Genomic DNA, 18,537 nt, shown 5'->3' with positions numbered 1-18,537 from the left:
TGCTCTCAATTAACAAAACCTTTATGCCGGCATAATCTTGTAACAAAACATCACCATGCCTCGGGGAGTTTGTTTTACTTTCATAATGATAAAATTAAACTAAACTTCTTTTGTAGCCAGTCACGTACACCATACACAGTGTAAACTTTCAATTTTTTTCGACGAATAAAAATACGGATAAAACAGCTCTCTTTCTACCGTCTTCATTCAGCTGACAGCTTTTAAGGTAAGTTTATCTTTAAAACATTTCAGTTCTTGTCCCTTGTAAAAGGCGAATACATTTTTGAAGATCAAATCAACTACGAATTGCATTTCTACAACCATAATAAAAACAAGGTTTAAGTAGAAATATCTGTTTCGATAAGTTTTTTGCAAATGAAAAATATGATCGTTCTTAAAAACTTCAGTATTCTGTCGTAAGGTTACGTTCGCCATTCAAGCTCTTAAAGCGTTCAAACTTTGGTTTATTGGCTTACTGCCGCTAGTCTGATGGCAATAAACCACCAAAATTTCCCGCTGTACACATACATTAATGTGGCATTAGTCTCGCTTGGTTTAAACTAACTAAAGTGTGAGTAGTCTAGAGCACTCAGTAACGCGGAATGGTTAGATGTTCAAAAAATGAAAAGGAAAAACAAGAACAAAACTTTTAAATAGCCTAGCCTCCCTCGATTCTGCCACAGCTCAGTGGTAGAGCGTCCTACGGTCGTAGTTTCGAAACGGCCATAGGGAACCCTCGAAGTTCTTTTTTATCGAGAATGTCTGAGTCATCCACTTTAACATCATCTGTCACTTAATCATGAGCATGTTCACCTCTTTCGTTAATTAATTCTTTCAAAAAGATCATTTATTTCAAGATGTTATGTAATTTTCTCAAACATCTCTTTGCCTCCGGACCAGCTGACTTTTAAACAGAAATCACTCAGCGCCATTGATATGTAAAGTTAGTTGATTTGTGGCATGTCGTCGAGGTGCTTTTAATTCTTCCTTCTACGAGTTTTTACTAAACAGCCAGGTGCAAAATACGCAGGTGCAATAGCGGACGGAAATTTGATGTACTTATTTCGATGTAACTACGACTGAAAGAATGAACGTTTTAAGCAAGAGACTGGAGACAAGATTAAGTTGCGGATGGTTTCCTTTCCCTGTGTGAACATAAAATTTACTTAGAATCGGGAGAGGCAGAATACATGAAATGATAATCGAGATCCATCTGGATGAATATCAACAGAAAATAGCGGTCTCCCTATGAATGGAAGGCAACCCATTAAATCGAATGTATGAAAAACTCTGAAAATGAATCATGTCAAAGTTTTTGAAAAAAAATTTTCCTTTTCGATTAGAGAGCAATCATCAGCTTCATTGAATTGCTTGAGATGATATCGATCGACATCCGCCGATTTTCATCGACTGGCATGAATGAAAACTGACGAGTGGCTAACGCTTGAAGCATCAGCTTCAAAACTTTTTACGGTGGCCGATTTACATCGTCAAATCGATTGATAAAACCTGATTATCTTGTTGTATCCCTCATCGACACGGCACAACAGATTCTTTAGAAACTTACCCCCAAAAATGATATAGGTCATTTGAATACAGTAGTGAGTGAGCCTACAATAAAAAGTGTGATAGTTTTGAGCATTTGAGTCATGAAAATAAGCGGCGAAGCCGTGGGAGGAATGGAAATGTGTAGGAAGATTCGTCACTCATAGTAACGCCCGACATTTTCAACAAGCCCCCGAATAAACCTTCGGCTACGCCGGCCAAATACAAATCATCCTAGCATCAAGGGAGTCAGAAATACCAACCATTCAGGTAGAATTACGTTGCGACACTTTATGTTGAGGTTTACCTTACACTGGGGAATTAATCAGGCAAACAGATGATCATAAGTGAATTTCCTTACCATGCAATTAATCCAAATGCACCATCTTCCTTTACATCCTTACTGCGCATAACTAATCTCTGTTTCTAAGATGAAGTGTTAAGTGTCACCCGAATTGGTTTGTTCCACTTTGATACTAATATTTCATACCGACGTTATCAAGGCCATATTCAGTTTGCCAGTTAGATTGAAAAGGCTATACATAACTATATCCTTACTGTAATATATAGATTTAGCCAAGCCTAAAAGCGGAGCTCGACTAAATTTATGAAATATTACCAGTGTAATTGATATTGAAGGACTGGACTTCTTATCGATGGACGCAAGACCTCTTTATTAATTATTCAAACTAGTGCAACATCAAGACAAGCGACTAGGTCCTGTTTGTGATGGGAAAAAAGATTGAGGGTACTCTTTAATTTGGCAACCAATATAGGATTTTTGGTTATGTTTTTGAAAAATGCCAAGTGAGTTACTCATCATCAAAAATAGGAAATTGGAGCAAGTTAAACTTATGAGGTTTTTAACAATTTACCGAAATGACAATGCGAATCGGAGAGAGAAGTAACCAGTTTAAAATGAATTTCTATTCTAAAACGGCTTTATTTCCTGCAAACTTTAAATATTTATAATTAATATACCTTAATTTTATGGTAAAAGAAAGATATGAATTAAGCCTTCAGACGACTAAAATCAGTCTGTGGTTAACCACTCTCGCCGATTGATGATTAAAAAGAAAACTAATCATTCTTCTTTTGCTTCATCCTCTCAACTGCACAGAAAATCATTAATTTCTACCTCATTACGGTAATATGAATGTAATATGTTTTTTATTAAACCATTCACCTGTGATAAAGTCAGAGCATCGAAAGGACAAAAATAAATATATTTCACAGCTACCAAATACGAGAGAATTACTGTGAGATCTCTAAATTATCAGCGCGATAAAAGATATTTGTCGGAGAAATATATAGGACACCAGTGATTAAAAGGAGTATGAATGATTCGGTGAATTTAGACCACTGTTAAGAGCCATTTGAAAAGACACCTGTATAACATGTAATTAACCTAAGAAAAACAAGCTAATGTTTTCCTTTGAGATCATCAGTTTTTAACAAGGCTATTCAACAACCAAGTATTTGAAGCAGGTGATGTTGGTTTGTTCATGCGCATTCAATTTACACCAGGCTAGTTATGAGTAGTACGAGGTTGAAGTCAGCTCAAATATAACACACCCACAACACCTTCACTTCTTCTCAACAGCTTTCCTTATAGGATGAACCTTCGCGTTTTTTTCTGTGTAACGGTCATTTTTGCTGCGGTTCTTGCCCATGTGACCGCGATGTCTGTGCGTGAAGCAAACGGGCCATGGCGAAGAAATGAAGGCAAGTTATTGTTTAAGTTGTATAAATTTCGAGGTTGGGGGCACGCTTATTTTCAAAAAAAAAAGTTGGTAAATCGACTCCTAAATTCACAATGATATCGTTGTTGTTCCAACAAAGAAAAGAGGATCATTGGGAATCTTAGGAGTGGTAAATTACAAGATACGAAATACAGAACCAAATTGATAGCGGTTACTCTAACATCGCGGATCGGTGTGTCCAAAAAACATTTTGCATTTATGAATATTCAAAGTGGAAATTCTTCAATTTGCTCGCAAGTAAGTTCCTTCAAATTTATGAATGTCTTTTATTGTAAAGCTTTGATCGGTGAAAATATCTATGTTCAAGCCGCTATTTTCCTGTGAATTATCTCGAACTGGGAAACTATTTCACTCGCAATAAACGATAAAGATGCACAGTCATGAATTTGTTATTTAGGTTATTGATTTTTCTTTAATTTTTCCCGATGAGAAAAGAAAAAATGTCTTTGTCTTCTGGCCCTATTTCTACGACTACTGAATCTCATTGCCTCATTGATGTGATCTCATTTCTTCCTCTTTATATCAATTTAGTAGGAGACTTGGATCTAGGGAAAAGAGGTTAGTAAGAGTTAAGACGTTCGCATTTTATTTTCTGTGAGGTAGTTTCCAAAGTGTTTATAGTCGAGTTTGCTCCAGCGTCTCGACCATGATATCAGTATTTTCATTGCCACACAATACTATATTTAATTGTGGTAGTTTTATTGCAATATCGTGGTGAAGTAAATGAAAAGACTGAAAAAACATGTCAACCAAGTTTTATTGTCATGGAAATATTAATTGGCCTCGTTAAGGCGTAAAAGGGGCAGCATAATTTCCCATTGGAGCGGAGATTCAGCTTGTTAATAAGCTTTTACTTCTAATTTGTGGAGCGATTCTCCACGACGGCGTCAATTGAAGTAATTCATCAAAAGAGATTATTGATAGTGTGCATGTTTTTAAAAACTTTTAACGAATGATTTCTAGCCTGTCGGGATCGGTATCCAATTTGCAAGCAACCAAGGTATGCCAAGATCTGTAGCCAGAGGAACAATCCGAGTCACGCTTTCGTTCAGATTCGATGTCGCAGAACATGTGGACTTTGCGGATGAGGTAAGAGAATCGCGAATTAATAACACATTATCATCTCTGTGAAAAAAGTCTGCGGTTATATAATCATATTACCTCAGCGTCATCGTAAAGCGGCGTTTTTCCGAATTTGATATCAAGCAGCGGTCTCTTCGCCAGCCGGCGCCATCATATTTCACCAATCTGGTCACCGACCTTTAGAGGAGAGCCCAGTAACTGGAGGCAGAGAAAGCCATTTTATCTTAGGCTATAGGAGGGAACAAAACATTTGTTAGATTTTCCTGTATAATGAGGCTGCAGGTGAAATAAATGTGTTTCTGTTTCATCTTTAGGTAAACTGTGAGCTCGTCTCAAGACAAGAAAGGCTTGGTGTCATGTTATGAATAGCTGAAATGTAATCAGCACTTCGCGTAGCCATTTGGATAAAAAGAATACTTATCATCTAAAATATTTCTTTAAGTTGCTCTAGGAAAACTAGTTTGAATTCTATTAAAGTACATTACCATTTACATCACCTAAATCAATGGTCTCAATTGACTTTTATTTTTAACGATCATTTCCTAAATGTATTTTGTCTATCCTAAACCCAAATGATACTCTCCTTAAATAACAAAAGCTGAGGATGCACTCGCTATTTTTGTTAACCTTATTACGGTCTGCATGATAATCCTCAGCATAAAATGTATCGCTACCTTTACTTTTGAAAGTAGAAGAATGTTCCTGCCGGCGAGGTCGAGGTATGGTGGCACTTGGGTGAATAATCATGAATGATAATACGGAGCTTTCGCTCGCTCCCTCAAAAGGATGTTTTGTCTAGTTTTACTTACATTCTATGCCCCCTGGATGTTTCAATTGTTTGATTAAAAAAGCTGTTTTAACTTTAACACCCACAGCCATTCCCTTTTAATATCTAAGTTGTCTTACCAAGAACTCCTCACTGAGAAAAACACCACCCTCGCACAACAACGACATTAGAAAAATAGAATTCGAGCAGAAAAATTGACAGGGCTCTTCTCAACGGGCTATGGATGTCTTTCTATTTTGAGACTGACTAAAAATATAACCCGAATACTATAAAATATGTATGTAAGAGATAAAGAGAAATACAGATATGAAGAAGTGGTTCCTATTTGCTCAGGTGATAATAAGCTTTCGATAGGTTTTCTCTCGTGCGTCAAAGATAACGACAAAGAAAGATGTGGGTTAACATTTATGAGGAAAGCGAATGGTAATAAAGAATTCAACTTTTTATGCGCATCCTTAAATTTTTTGGCACGTCAGTAGTGGGTAGAAATTCTAAGCTTAAAAAAGATGGCGATGAAACTCAAATGGGTTTAACTAGCTTCTTCCTGAATTTTCTCAACTGAAACCGTTCTTGCTCGAGAAGCATTGTGGGGAATCCGATAGAGTACTTAAACGCCATGACAATTAGCTTGTTGATAAAACTACTCTAGAAGATGTAGTTTAGTGCCTGGGGATTACCAATAGGAAAAACACGGACAGGTAGACGCCTTGACGCATTTAGCATATGCGTTATAACCAAGTGCAAGCTGTGAGGTCGAGATAATTGAAAATTGGCTGAGTTTTCAACCTTTCCTTTTTTTGCGTTTGATGACGATGAGCGATTTTCTTATGGGAAAAAAACTGAATGAATTCGTGTTTCTTTCGTTTGACCCACTGTCTATATGTATTTGCGATGCGATTGCCATGGAAACTTCTAATGAACTAATTTGTTTATTACTTCAGATGGAGTTTTCTAGAAGGTTAGGAAGTCTGTTCTGAACCGGCTGCAAATAATGTTTTGTTCGGCAGGATCAAGCGGCCAATGTCAATCAATCTTACCCACTCGTACAGGCGGAGTTAGCCCCATATAGAAAGGGAAATTTACATCTAATGCGCTCGCCATACACGAATATTTCTTTAAACAAACATTATTATGTAGATTAGACTGATAATAAGTTACACGCTTCCCCTTTACACAACCGAATCGATTGTATGTGAAAAGAAATTCTTAAAAACTCTTTTGTTTTTTTCATCAAAATATTAGAAGAATCGGCTGTGGAAATAACTTGGCGAAGATGAAAATTTGAAAAGGGAGTCGCTGCGCAACCCAAAAAAATATTAACACCATATTCCTTATGTTTTGTCTACTTCCACTCGCAACACACACGCTCAGGGGTTCAATTCTATATATTCAGCGTACATAGTGAGGGTAAGCAATAACAAAAGGCATGAACCACTTTAATTCACAGAATAACAATGAGAATTTGGGTTTCCGGACTGCAAAGACGCTTTACCGACAAAAACTAAATTTTCCTTTTTTGAAAGATTTACTCGATAGATAATGGAAACAGACCCTTAGTCAACAGTTGGAGATGTTTGAATTAAAATAACAAAAAGAACTGTTCTTAAAGTTTATAAACAAACATGGCCAGGCTCGTTCCCCGTTGTCTTGTAAAACGGGAAGTTTTCCGTAAAGTTAACACTCTCTATGTTTCCCGACAAAGGCCTTGTCAAAATGATGTGAAAAATGCGAAAAGAAGGCTGATAACAAACGATGGGGGTTATCCTGTAGAAATCAAATCGGCGAACAATCAAACGCTTCAAGACAGCGCAAAACAAATTGAAACTCAAATTCTCAGCGGGAATTTAAACCGCTTGTGAACGCATTTTTTTCAGAGCGTACAAAAATTATTACAATAATGATAATAAACATCTTCGGTCCACGCACACGATGATTCTATTGGTATGTAAAACGATAGGAAAACATATTATTTGGGTTATAGATAGACATCTCTGTTTTTTTTTCATTTTTCTATACAGCCCTTGAAATTGTCGAAGTGATGTTTTTAACAATTTTGATTTTGATGCTGTCCTGTTTGCACCAGATGTTCGCGAAATAATCAACATAGTAGCCAGTAATTAGTCTTTTTACCTTTAGAGCCCTGCAGTCAATATACAAACTCTTGTTGTTGATCTTTACTCATTGCTTATTGTACCTTTTTGGTAATTTACGCCTCAAAAACTTTCTTTGATGTCGAACCGCGCCTATATCTCATCTTTTTATTACGTTTACGGTTCGTTATAGCAATTATAATTTTACCTTGATCGTGTCTGGTTGAGCTTAAATCAGGTAGATAATCAGAATTGTTTTGAATCTCAAGCCGTACACTTTCAGCAGGAGACGACACCAGTTGCGAACTGTAAATCTGAACACAGATATAATCTTTCCAATTAACTACATACCTGCAGTACTCTCACGATACACTTCACCACTCCTGCTCTGGCAAAGTTGCGTACTCCGTTCAGGTGCCTGTAATAAAGATGAAAAGCCAAATAATTATTTGCGTTTTCATCTTGTTTGTGATCTCTGTGATGGATACAGTTGACAGCTCTTCAATAACACAAGAATTGAACGAAGGTACGATCATAAATTCATTTTATTAAACTAATGCCATGAGTTTTGAAAATATAGAGAGTTCTTCGTTAATTACAAGTGAGGTGATAAGGTACGCAATCCACTGAAACAGGATCACATTTCTCTGTTTGAAATTTACTGAAACACCCTTTGGATTAGTTTTAGGGAAGAGAAAATCCGGCTAATGGTGGAATATTCGAAATTTTTTTTGTGGTATAAATTTTTAATCAGAGAGTAAAACTGACGTGACTCCACCTAATTCTACGATTTCCCATGTAAAGTTTGAATTGATTTTCAGTTCGATATCTTGACACATTTTCTGGCTTCAGTCTACTTCTCTGTCATTCATTACAAAGTTTTTATTCAAACAAATTAAAATTGCCGTCATCAACGAGGGATGTGTAGCCTGATTCTGTAGACTGTAAATTAGAGATTGGAGTGGAGATTCCTGTGAAATCGAACAACTCAAAACAGAAATGTAGCCTTCCCAAACTGCGTTGATTATAACCAGTGCTTCAACTTGCGGATTCGATGATCGAGAAAAGATAGAAATTCAAATTCGTGTTTTCTCCTTCATCACATAACTAAATAGGGATACCTTCAGCCATGATCAGGCAATTCGCGAATTAAAGTTACCCCGCCGATGTAGTTTTAAACTGGAGCAGTCGTTTGATATCATAAACGACCCTCATAACAGAGCAAGAGTTACTCAATAATTTATGTCAATCCCTATTGCGGCTTTTTCCGCTTATCTTTCAGGGGAAAGTTGGCTGTCAAAACGTGGCAGAGGTGAGATGTAACTTTGGCCATCTTCTTACTTAATGTAATAGACCTTGTCATGGAAAGGTAATGTCAGAATGCGCTGAGGAAAAAAAGGGGCAGAGGGTGTATAAATCTATCAGGATAAGCAATTTCTCTCAGTTTCTTTGTATGTGCTAATCGATTAATGGAGATTTCTCTAAGGTATGCTCACAACACGATACTCCCCTAAAATTCATCTTATCCCACTTATTTGCTCAATCAAAAATTTAAAGGTGGAGAACTTAGAAAAAAAGAGATCTGTATTTAAAAAAGTACTATATATTTGTCGACCACCATGCTGAATTCTCCAAGATCATCTTTCAGAATAAATGTTGGAGTGATTGTGTGCACAAATTGACATTTTGCTATCATGATCAATTATAGGAAAAGTTTGAACCGATGAGGATTCGTTTATTTTTTTAATCTATCTTTCGCAAATTTAGTTCCCTGATGCCAGAATTTGTTAATATCTCGATCGAGTTCTAGAAAAGTTTATCATGAATGTCAGTGGAGCGACTGCCTGGGTAATCATCCTGAAAAATTTGTTATTTTTCAGGATTATTTTTCTAATATTTGTCCGTAATGTCTGGCATCGCTGAGACCACTTTTTTTCCGAAAGAAGGAACCAGAAAAGTGAAAAAAAAAAAAAAATGAAGCCCAGCCACTGGCCTATCTAAGGGTGGGTTGCAAATGGCTCTGTATCTACGGATCAGGGGTGGGAAGAGTATTTTTTTTTTCTTATTTGAGTAGGGGGTTCTCTTTTCGAAAAAAATTGTACAGCGTGGTAGAGTTCTTTTTGGCCTTTGTTTTGTTTTTGTCCCACGAGTCATAGTCAGGCTCGTGCTTTGTGACAGCTCAGTTAGTGGATTAGATCACTGTGGCTGGGGTTGGGATGAGGGGAATTTTGAATTTTCAAAGTGACTTTAAGTTTGCTGTTTCCTTGAAATGATATTAAATTTTTAAGACATGATCTTCATAACCACTAAAGAGTTATACAGAATAAATCTTACCTTTGTTCTCCACACACGTCAAGGAAACAGGAAATTTCTCTTTGAGAAATGAAGACTACTTGTCTTCCAACCCATGGCGATATTATGGGATCCAACATCACTAATAAAAACTGATGATCCGGAGTACAATGCAGCTTACAGCTGCACAAACATAAACTATACAGTAACATCGCTACTCTTCCTGAATGGGATTTTAGCCCTCCCCCCCTCCACCAGCTCTATAGTTATTCAAGCTAATGCTCATGTTGACACACCTCTCTCAAGCAAGGCGAGCCTGATTCTTTTTCTCTAATTTTTACTCGCAAATTAAACCTCTTAACCTCTTTCTAGGATGAAATATATGTTATTTTATACAATTTCTAAAAGACAGGAAAGCTTATTTACACTCACACACAAGGGCAACATCTAATCTTTGTTTTTTTTGAGGTGCGGGTTTTGGAGATCACTGTACCTTAAGATTTTCTCTAAAGTGGGTTCAATGTTTCTCCACTGTTGTCCACTGCCTCCTTTACAATAACAACAAAATAAATATGCATTTGGTTAAAATGAAAATGGTATGGAACGCTATTTTGCCAAACGACGGCTAAATGATACTTTGTTTAAACAACCGACCCTCCTCCAGAGAAAAGTGAATCAATGACCCCTTTCAGGGCTCTGTCCCTCGCCTTTCGATTAAAAGTCTAATGACCATAGAGAAGCTACAATCTCCCGCAACGAAAACTGTTTATATTGTCTGTTACAGAATGTGACCTCATACATGTACCTAACAGTGGACTGTTGAATTAATTAAATTATAACAAACGTTCCCAGATCATCTTCTTCCTTCGGGATTAACGTAGCTGATTCGTGTGTTCTTTGTGCAATCCATTTTTATTCCATCCTATCCCATCACGACGGAAGGAGCGAATTTAACGTTGTCGATATTTTTAAAACATTTATTTGCAGTATGCCGAGATCTTAGTCCCAAAAGATGTAAAGGGAAGCGATTGAAGTGTCTTCACAAATATTCGAAGTACTCTCGTATAATTCGAATGACATGCCCCAAAACCTGTGGACGTTGTTCCTAAGGTAGGTAAAATTACAGGCTTCTTACTTTAAATATAATTGCCGTATTAAACCTCAGATATATGGAACGTGATGCTGCGTTCTGCCGATTTGCTGGTAGGTCACGTTAATCTCGAGGTACAATGAACACAAAATTAGGACTGTTAGAACTAAACACACTTTCATCGAAAGTTTTTTTTCATAACGCGAGGAGTTCTTGAAACAACACCAAAGTGCCAAAAAATGTGCCTTTTAAGCTCAAGAGACTTACAGTGACTTTCCGAATGAGGAAAATGGTTTATAAGAAGAAGGAAACCTTAAAATCCATAGCTCTCAAAACAAGATGAAATAAACAACCTTCCTTTTCAATAAGCACAGCTTAATTGTTTACTTTTTTTCTCACTCACCTGTTTCTACTTGGAACTTAAAATGTGCAGGGAGTCGATGAGGGAATCGTGGTTAACTTAGCTTCCTGGTTCACAACTTAACGTTTCTATTTAAATAATAATAAATAATCTTTATCAATTGACAATACTGCAAAATCAGGTAATTATTGATATATCTATGACATCCATTTTAAGATCACATGTGATCCTTACAATCTGATTGGCTCCCATTGGTGCAATTTATTTACGAATCGGACCAGTTTTTGTCCTAAATATCATCCTTTCCCCAGCCAATGTGGAACCTCTACTAAAACACAACAACAAATCAGATTTCAAGGCTTGTTTAAAGTAACCACTCAAGCTAGAGGAAAGCGAAAGACAACTTTTGCAACTGTTAACAAACCAGCTCAGTATTGGACCACTTAAATATTTGTACATGTTAAAAAGTCTTGTATTTGAGGGATTGAATTTTGGAGCATCAAAATGGATGTAATAAAGTGGTGACTGAACTTCGTGTTGTGCAATTTTGGTCTGAAATCATACTTGTGATTACAATTAAACTCGCGCTGCGCGCTCGTTCAATGTAGAAATCACTCGTAGGATTTCAGACCTAATAATACACATGCAAAAATTTCATTGGCTGAGAACACGTCAATTAATCCTAAACAGTACAGAAAGTTGAAATTAAACTGATTGTCGGGTAACTCGCAGAAGAACATCAAAACAAAATGGCGGATAGGACAGGAGAAAGTAAGAAGGGTTTAACTCAGAGTTTGAGGGAGAATGCTAAAACAAAACCAATCAACAAAGAAAAACAATTGGCTAAAAGTTTGGCTTCCAAAAGTGGATATCAAAGTATGAACCAGAGGCCCTGAAAAAATTCTTGAGGAGTTTTACGCGACAGTTCGCACAAAAGACGGGGAAATTTAGGAGCGTGATAGCTTTCGTGTAATGGTTACTGTCGTCGACCGATAGTTAGCAGAGAAAGAATACAGACGCTCAATTATTCTCGAGAGGGGTTTTAAAAGTTTAAAGCAGATTCTTGGAGAAAAAGCCCGATTACTCCGGCAACAAGGTAAATCAAAGGCAAGTGGCCGAACTAGTGAGATACGGTACGAAATAGGGACAAATAAAAATAAAAACAGAGCCATACTATCAATTAGTAATCACGTGATTTTTCTCGTCCATAAATCGCGGGATAAATCAGCACCCGTAAAATTTTCAAAGACTTCTAATCATACAGGCCTGTGCAATTTGGTTAGCCATTTAAAAATTTACTCGTGCCGTTTATCTTAAATTGCACTCGACATCTTGTGATTACTTGTACAAATTATACTCCGCTCAGCTCAATTATCATCATAAATTAATGGTGTTGAATAAATAGGACGTTGTTGAGAGGCTGGGAGGAGATAAAAACCAAACACATGCACGAAAGAGAGAATTAGTCAAGAAATGTTGAAGAAGGATAGCCTACAAAAAACATTGCAAAATCTAGTGCCAGGATACACAATAGAATTAGTTACCGTGACCTTGTCCCTTGCGTGTCCCTTATGGGTTCGAGATGATTCTGGACCATTGAATAGTTATCGTGCATGTTAAGTATCTATCAGGGCACCTCCATATATATAAGTGGCGTGAAATGCCACTTGGTATTTAATAAATTTACTGACAAGGCCCGGGTCGCAATGCGTAGCGCTTTTTTTGTGTGTTTAAGTCTGAAAATCTGTCAACAAAATAGCGTAAACTAAGTGCGACCAGGAGCCCAGGAAAAACTTACCAACCTGTTCGCCAATTTTAAAGGACCCGCTGTCCTGCCTTGAAGGCAAAATAAACATTCATGTTTTTTAACCATTTAGCTGCCATGATATGCAAGATGTGTGTGGATGAAATTTGGAAATTGCTCAAAATTTTGCCACTTTTTGGTTTGCGAACTGGAAAATCGGAAAATATTTGAATTCGATCTAGTGCGACCCGACACAAAGTCCGGTTTTAATTATTTGATTTGCTACAAGTTAAATGGACAATTGACGAAATAATAAATATTACCATTCCATTTGTGTTCAGTTAACTTGGATCTCTGCTTAGGGAATGTTTTTCGGAGAAAGAAATTGGGGAGTTTTATTATATTATCTATTTTTTATAGGGCTAAGAGAGAACAAGTTCAGACGGCCGTTATGGCTAATGAAATTTTATCTTATCTTCAGAAACAGCCCAAGACTGCAAGATTTTGAAAGAAGAAAGGGCGACCTGAATGCTGCATATTTCTAATCTATAACCTCACTAAAGAATTTGTTGTGTAAAATTCCCACCTACTATACTTTTAATTTCAAAATTATTGAGTCAGGTACCGTCACAGATTATGCCACACGCAATTTATTAAAATGCATATTAAACCAAAGTATTGATCATATTTTTTGTCTCGCGTAAAAAGTCCTAACTACTAATAACTACTAATAACGCTTTCATGGCAAAATTTTCTCGTATTTACAAAACAAACTCCAATTTTGCTATGGGTTCAACAGTAGGTTTGTACCAATTAGGGCGCTCGTAGTGTCTAGTTATTTTCTGAAAAGAAAAAGTAAACGACGAAGGATATGGTTACTCTCGCATTTTCCGTGCTCTGAACATTTGCACCCAATCTTGAAACTGTCTGTCTGGACCGAAAAAAAGGTACCGGAATAACTACTGAGACAAGTCACCGCCAGTTAAAATTGCCTCAACCAGTAATAAACTGGTGCCGCTTCACGCTGCCGGTTTGGATAATCGGTAACAAGGTTGATGCTTGAATTAATACTTCCTTGCCTCATCAACTACCACTTAGGGAGATAATTTTTAGCGAAAATTTGATTCACATGGGGTATAACTACTCAGGTAAGCTCTTCAGTTGCGAGTTTTACCAAAGTAGAATTTTAATCCCAATTGATATTTGAAATAAGTGATGTCAGTTGACTTGTGGCTGGAAAGGTGGCAAATTAATTCTCGTTGGAAAAGTGAAATAACAACTCCGTGAGGCACAGCTCGAAAAAATAAGGCTTGGAAGAGCTTTTTGGGAAAAGATTTTGAGGCACATCAATTCCAAGTATCTTGATAACCAATACAAGAATATTTCCAACTTCCGATCTGACAACTGCGACACTTCAGAAGTACATTAAAAATTGCCAGCCAAATTTGCATAAATTGTAGACAAGAAAAGCTATCTTAAAAATAAAGTTTTGTGTATCACCAATCATAATACGTATAAGCTGCATGTATTCATGACGGGGATTAGTGAAGAACATGGACAATGAAGTAACTAAGAGCATATTTGATGCGCACTGGAGAGACTATCACAGTTACTGAGAACAATCGGATTATATACTCACGTTCGAAATGGCCAACAACTGGAAAACTGCCTGTATTTGACAGTTCCGTGCGCATCTGAGATTTAGTATCACCGCCCACCAAATGATTTTTTATGTAAATGAACTCATAACAACTTAACACGGCTAAAATATAAAGCACACCTGACTTAGATGAGGTTTTATGGTTTTTGTTCCTCAATTTTCCAAGGTCAAGATGATCTTTTTCTTTCTCGATTCGCGAAGAAAGGATGTGAGATGGCAGACTTAGGTTGAGACAGATCGGCGTTAGAATCGATCAAAGGCCATCTTTAATGGAAGTTTATGCCTCATATTTACACAATATAATTATTTGAGACGTGTATGTAAATATGGTTTGAATAAGGTGTTAGCTTAAACCATTGGACTATAAAGATGTCTTTCTTTCCAGAACTGTAGTTCATCACGAGTTGGTATATCGTGCGGCAGAGCATAAAGTACTTAGACACTTCTCAAACAAAAACTAAGGTAGGTGATGATTTGCGCAGTGTAATTAAAATAAAAGTCTAAATGGACTCGTGAAAGTAAGCATGCACAACATGACGTAGAAATGTTAATTCCTCTTTATATAGCACAATGTTATACCAAACGAGTGCGAAAAGCAAAACTCTACTTTTAAATTGGCAGCCTGTTAATTACGTCTCGTTCTCAAGTTCAGCTTTGGGAGTTCCCCGAAGACATTGGAAAAAAAAACGTAATCTTATTCAGGCCATAAGCTGCTCTGTGCCAAATAGTGCTATATTACCTATCTCGTATCTCATAATTGGAAAAAATACAGATCATCCAAGATGCATTTTTTAATATTTTTCTTGAGTTTTCATATCACTTTTTAAACATGTAGAGATCTATCAAAATTTTTAGTGCAACTATTTTTTTTTCGTAAATGGTCATCGTCTGTCTAACAAAGAGAAGATTCACATTACAATAAAATCCAAAATACCCCATTTTCAAATCGTGTTAAGAATGAAAAGTATAGAAAATTGAGCTTGAGAAATTCCTTATTATTCGTGCAGTGTTTTCGGCTTATTTCAAATATTCAATACTTCTTAGGGGATTAAGAGGAACAGCCAATTGGTACGCGATGAGACTTAATAATTTGCATATCCTTATTAGGCATGTAAATTTTCGTCAAGCACGGGGCAGTGTAAGCCTATGATCGCTTTAGCTGGAGCGTAAAAGAAAACACGAAATAAAAATGACCAATTTCAGCGTGTCTGCGATGGAGGCATCAAGAAACTCAGATAAACAGGAATTGTACTTCGTAGTCATCACTTGTACACTGATCGCAATACTAATTATATTGACGCTCCTCGGAAACACTTTAGTGATGGTTGCGTTTTACCTCTGTAAAGAACTGCGTACAATTACAAACTATTTCCTTGTGTCGCTGTCTTTGGCTGATTTGCTGACAGCTTTACTAGCAATGCCAATCTTTTTGGTTTCTCGAGTTACATCGGATGGTACTATGTTCCCTGGGGGAGCCGTATTCTACGATGTTTGGCGATCAATAGATATCCTTTGTGGCACGGCATCAATATGGAACCTGTGCTTGGTTAGTTTAGACAGATTTCTTGCAGTCACATCCCCGCTTAAACACTTAGTGATACTCACGCCAACTCGAGCTAAGGGAGTCATTGTACTTGTTTGGGCAACCTCTCTCGGTCTTTCTGGAATTCTCCACGTAAACTGGAACTACAAAGGAGTGTTTATCACCATTATCAGCTTTTTCCTACCACTTATAATAATCATTTTTTCCTACGCAAAGATTTACCAGGTCACCACAAGAACTTGCGTCTTACGGCGTAGTGGGGGTATGCAACTTAAAAGAGATATTCGCTCGGCTAAACAAATGGTTCTGGTTATCGGAATGTTTATTCTATGTTGGGTCGGGTTTTTTGTCTTGACACTTATCCTTTCCACGAAACGATCCACTTCTTCTTCGATAAATCCTGGCGTCTTGGACTTTGTTAAGTCTCTAACCTACCTGAATTCATGTATCAATCCTCTTTTATTTATTATGGTCAGTAGAACTTTTAAGAAAGCTATTCTCGATATTCTTCGTTGTAGGAGACCGCGTGTAACGCAGGAAAGATGTAAGTTATTTGGAAGAAGACAAAAACGTTTTGGGTCATCTTTAGTTTCGTCGTTTTCAAGACGGTCGTCTGCTAGTTACAGACAAAATTCAGACACTGCAGGGCCATGTTGTCGAAAGGTTGTTACGTACGTTGAGAAAGAAACATGTGTTTAGCATAACTGAAATATTTATAATAAGTGAAAACACATTGCGTTTACACCCTAATAAAATTGAATGGATTTCTCACTCTGGTCTCGTGTTTTAAAAGAACAACTGGTGTTGTTGCGAGTATCTCAGTTTTTAAATTTATTGACGCTATTGTTCTATGAGGTCGAGACTTCATAAAGCTTATCGAAGCTTAAAACAATTTTGTCACTTTTCGTGTGGTAATTTTTATGAAGAATAAAGCAAATCACGTATTTTCTTTTTTGTGGTCATGAATCCGTCACGGAATATCAGAAAACAGAGGCCCATAAATGGTAAACTTTGGCAAGCTTGGTAGAAAATTTTTACCATTTGAGAAGAGAGACAAAGCGAAAAATACAACAATGAAGATTAACTTTGGTGCATGTTTTACAGAATATTCTACTGTCTGACAGAATATTCATTTCCATATTGAGAGCATTATGAAGTGTTTGACGACTAAGAAACCAAAAGGTAATGAATGAAAACTGATTGTTTACTTCTAAAGTTACTTGCCTGTGACATCATTACAATAAAAGCGCGAAATTGTGTTAATTTTGTCAATATGCCACTCTAATAAAGGGAATCTTGGAAACCAAAAACCATTGGTTGGCAGCTCATCCATATTCATTCTTTTCTTTTCCATTATACCTTTTTCGTCTTTCGCTTATTGAGTTTTACATCAACATTTCAACTGCTTATATTTCGATATTATTTGAATGCCAGTGTATAGAGCACCTGTGAAGGTCGACTTCCAGTGTAATTTTAAAATGTATTTTCTTTTCATGCCGTTGAACAATTGTGCGGAAGGGATTTGCGGCAATCTAAGGCAATTTCACCGTGAATAAGCCTATCAGCTATTACCTCCTAAGCAGATGAGATTTAAGTTATCAACGAAGCGAGAAAACTTGGGCTTAATTTCCACTCATGAATTACGCGCTCATCTCGTCTGAAAATTCAAACACGGACTTGAGATTTTCCTTTCATTTAAAAAAAAGAATATCAATAAAGGTGATAATAATGAATTTAAAGAAATTTTTTTGTCTTCAAATGTTTACAAGTTGATTTTTTTAAAGATGTGAATCAAATGAATTTGAGATGTTTTGGAACCTTTTGTTTTGCTGAAAATTCAATATTTGGCTATGGTGTATTGATATATAAACTGTCAGAATATCGATTATATCTGACACACTGAGGTCAAACAATGATCTGACGAACATTTTGGCATGATAAACAAAGTTGTTCAACGGTAATCTACCGACTTGATTGCTTTCTCCGCAGTTAGTAAGGTAATTGCATGTATCATCAACTTTCTTACGCCGATAAGGTTTATCAAATAACCAGTCGGCCACGTTGCCATGGGAGACCAAGGCAAGTCATTTTCGGTAATCCAGCAGTAGGAAAAATACATAAATGAACATCTTGGGAATTATTGCTGCCCAGAATAAACGTGCTACTCCGGAAATTTTTCTAATGGGACATTTAATCTTTATTTGGTATAGAAAAGCTCCATTGAACCTGAGTTCCTTGGATTAGCTGCTAAAAATATTTATTCTGCATAAAACGACAAAAGCAATCAGCCACCTTGGTTTCTATAAATTTGAACATTTTGTATTCAATAGGAATTGTCACTCATACATACAGAGGTCTTAATCATAGAGGTCTCTATAAAATTTGATATCCTTGTTTAATTGGTATGCCATTACTTGTATCATTATGACAGTCCTTCAAACATCAGTTTCGCTTTATCCGTGTTTCCTATCTCGTCGTGTTAGATGGCCCATGTAGTCTTGATCAAGACCTTCCATTCGTGATTCTCTCCTAATTCTCTCTCGGCAACTTGTTCTGCCTTTGTGAATAAAGTCATTGCC

At 36.7% G+C, this 18,537-nt stretch overlaps 3 protein-coding genes and 2 long non-coding RNA genes across 14 annotated transcripts in view; 3 read left to right on the top strand and 2 right to left on the bottom strand.

Moving 5' to 3' along the window:
- LOC113667342 (protein HIRA) overlaps positions 1-7,761 on the bottom strand; it is a 29,605-nt gene extending 21,844 nt beyond the window's left edge. For 2 of the 3 annotated variants that reach the window (XR_016181592.1, XM_027183157.2), the window contains exons 1-2: positions 7,620-7,761; positions 4,470-4,620 (exon numbers count right to left, since the gene is read on the bottom strand). The gene's annotated coding sequence lies outside the window, so the exon portion shown is untranslated. Of the gene's footprint in view, positions 1-4,469; positions 4,621-5,297; positions 5,457-7,619 lie in introns of those variants that run through there. The other variant, XM_089189250.1, reaches the window with a different exon arrangement.
- Positions 97-4,893, top strand: LOC113667343 (neuropeptide ShK-like2). Of its 5 annotated transcripts, none has more exons than XM_089189256.1 (5): positions 97-226; positions 3,149-3,270; positions 3,843-3,866; positions 4,272-4,397; positions 4,706-4,893. In XM_089189256.1, the coding sequence occupies exons 2-4, from the start codon at positions 3,162-3,164 to the stop codon at positions 4,394-4,396; spliced, it is 258 nt and encodes an 85-aa protein (XP_089045382.1). In that variant the 5' UTR covers positions 97-226; positions 3,149-3,161; the 3' UTR covers position 4,397; positions 4,706-4,893. The 5 variants fall into 5 exon arrangements, with proteins under 5 accessions (XP_089045382.1, XP_089045379.1, XP_089045383.1 ...); XM_089189253.1 differs by having other exon boundaries at positions 3,840-3,866; XM_089189257.1 differs by lacking the exon at positions 97-226 and adding an exon at positions 1,692-1,815.
- On the top strand, positions 7,656-13,430 carry LOC113667344 (uncharacterized). The gene is made up of 4 exons (XR_003445885.2): positions 7,656-7,794; positions 8,551-8,580; positions 10,548-10,670; positions 13,237-13,430. It is a non-coding gene; the product is annotated as an uncharacterized LOC113667344 (long non-coding RNA).
- On the bottom strand, positions 9,971-17,310 carry LOC149036500 (uncharacterized). Of its 3 annotated transcripts, none has more exons than XR_016181596.1 (3): positions 17,183-17,310; positions 11,054-11,139; positions 9,971-10,108 (listed from the first exon to the last, which is right to left on the bottom strand). It is a non-coding gene; the product is annotated as an uncharacterized LOC149036500 (long non-coding RNA). The 3 variants fall into 3 exon arrangements; XR_016181595.1 differs by lacking the exon at positions 17,183-17,310 and adding an exon at positions 14,536-14,674; XR_016181597.1 differs by lacking the exon at positions 17,183-17,310 and adding an exon at positions 14,395-14,523.
- On the top strand, positions 14,741-16,729 carry LOC113667340 (putative G protein-coupled receptor No18). 2 transcript variants are annotated; one of them, XM_089189252.1, is made up of 3 exons: positions 14,741-14,877; positions 15,523-15,961; positions 16,477-16,729. In XM_089189252.1, exons 2-3 carry the CDS (start codon positions 15,605-15,607, stop codon positions 16,504-16,506), a joined length of 387 nt encoding a protein of 128 aa, XP_089045378.1. In that variant the 5' UTR covers positions 14,741-14,877; positions 15,523-15,604; the 3' UTR covers positions 16,507-16,729. The 2 variants fall into 2 exon arrangements, with proteins under 2 accessions (XP_089045378.1, XP_027038955.2); XM_027183154.2 differs by having other exon boundaries at positions 15,523-16,729.
- Positions 17,311-18,537: the final 1,227 nt, after the last annotated feature.

Source organism: Pocillopora damicornis, chromosome 12 (genome assembly GCF_964200805.1).
Source record: "Pocillopora damicornis chromosome 12, jaPocDami1.2, whole genome shotgun sequence".
NCBI classification, from domain to species: Eukaryota; Metazoa; Cnidaria; class Anthozoa; order Scleractinia; family Pocilloporidae; genus Pocillopora; species Pocillopora damicornis.
This window is presented reverse-complemented; position numbering and strand designations above follow the sequence as displayed.

Excerpts from the sequence above, each read along its gene's own strand:
- LOC113667343 (XM_089189253.1), top strand. The coding sequence starts at position 3,162 with ATGAACCTTCGCGTTTTTTTCTGTGTAACGGTCATTTTTGCTGCGGTT. Across the intron at positions 3,271-3,839 it reads GCCATGGCGAAGAAATGAAG|TAGGAGACTTGGATCTAGGG; the intron begins GCAAGTTATTGT and ends ATATCAATTTAG. Across the intron at positions 3,867-4,271 it reads CTTGGATCTAGGGAAAAGAG|CCTGTCGGGATCGGTATCCA; the intron begins GTTAGTAAGAGT and ends AATGATTTCTAG.
- LOC113667340 (XM_027183154.2), top strand. The coding sequence starts at position 15,605 with ATGACCAATTTCAGCGTGTCTGCGATGGAGGCATCAAGAAACTCAGAT.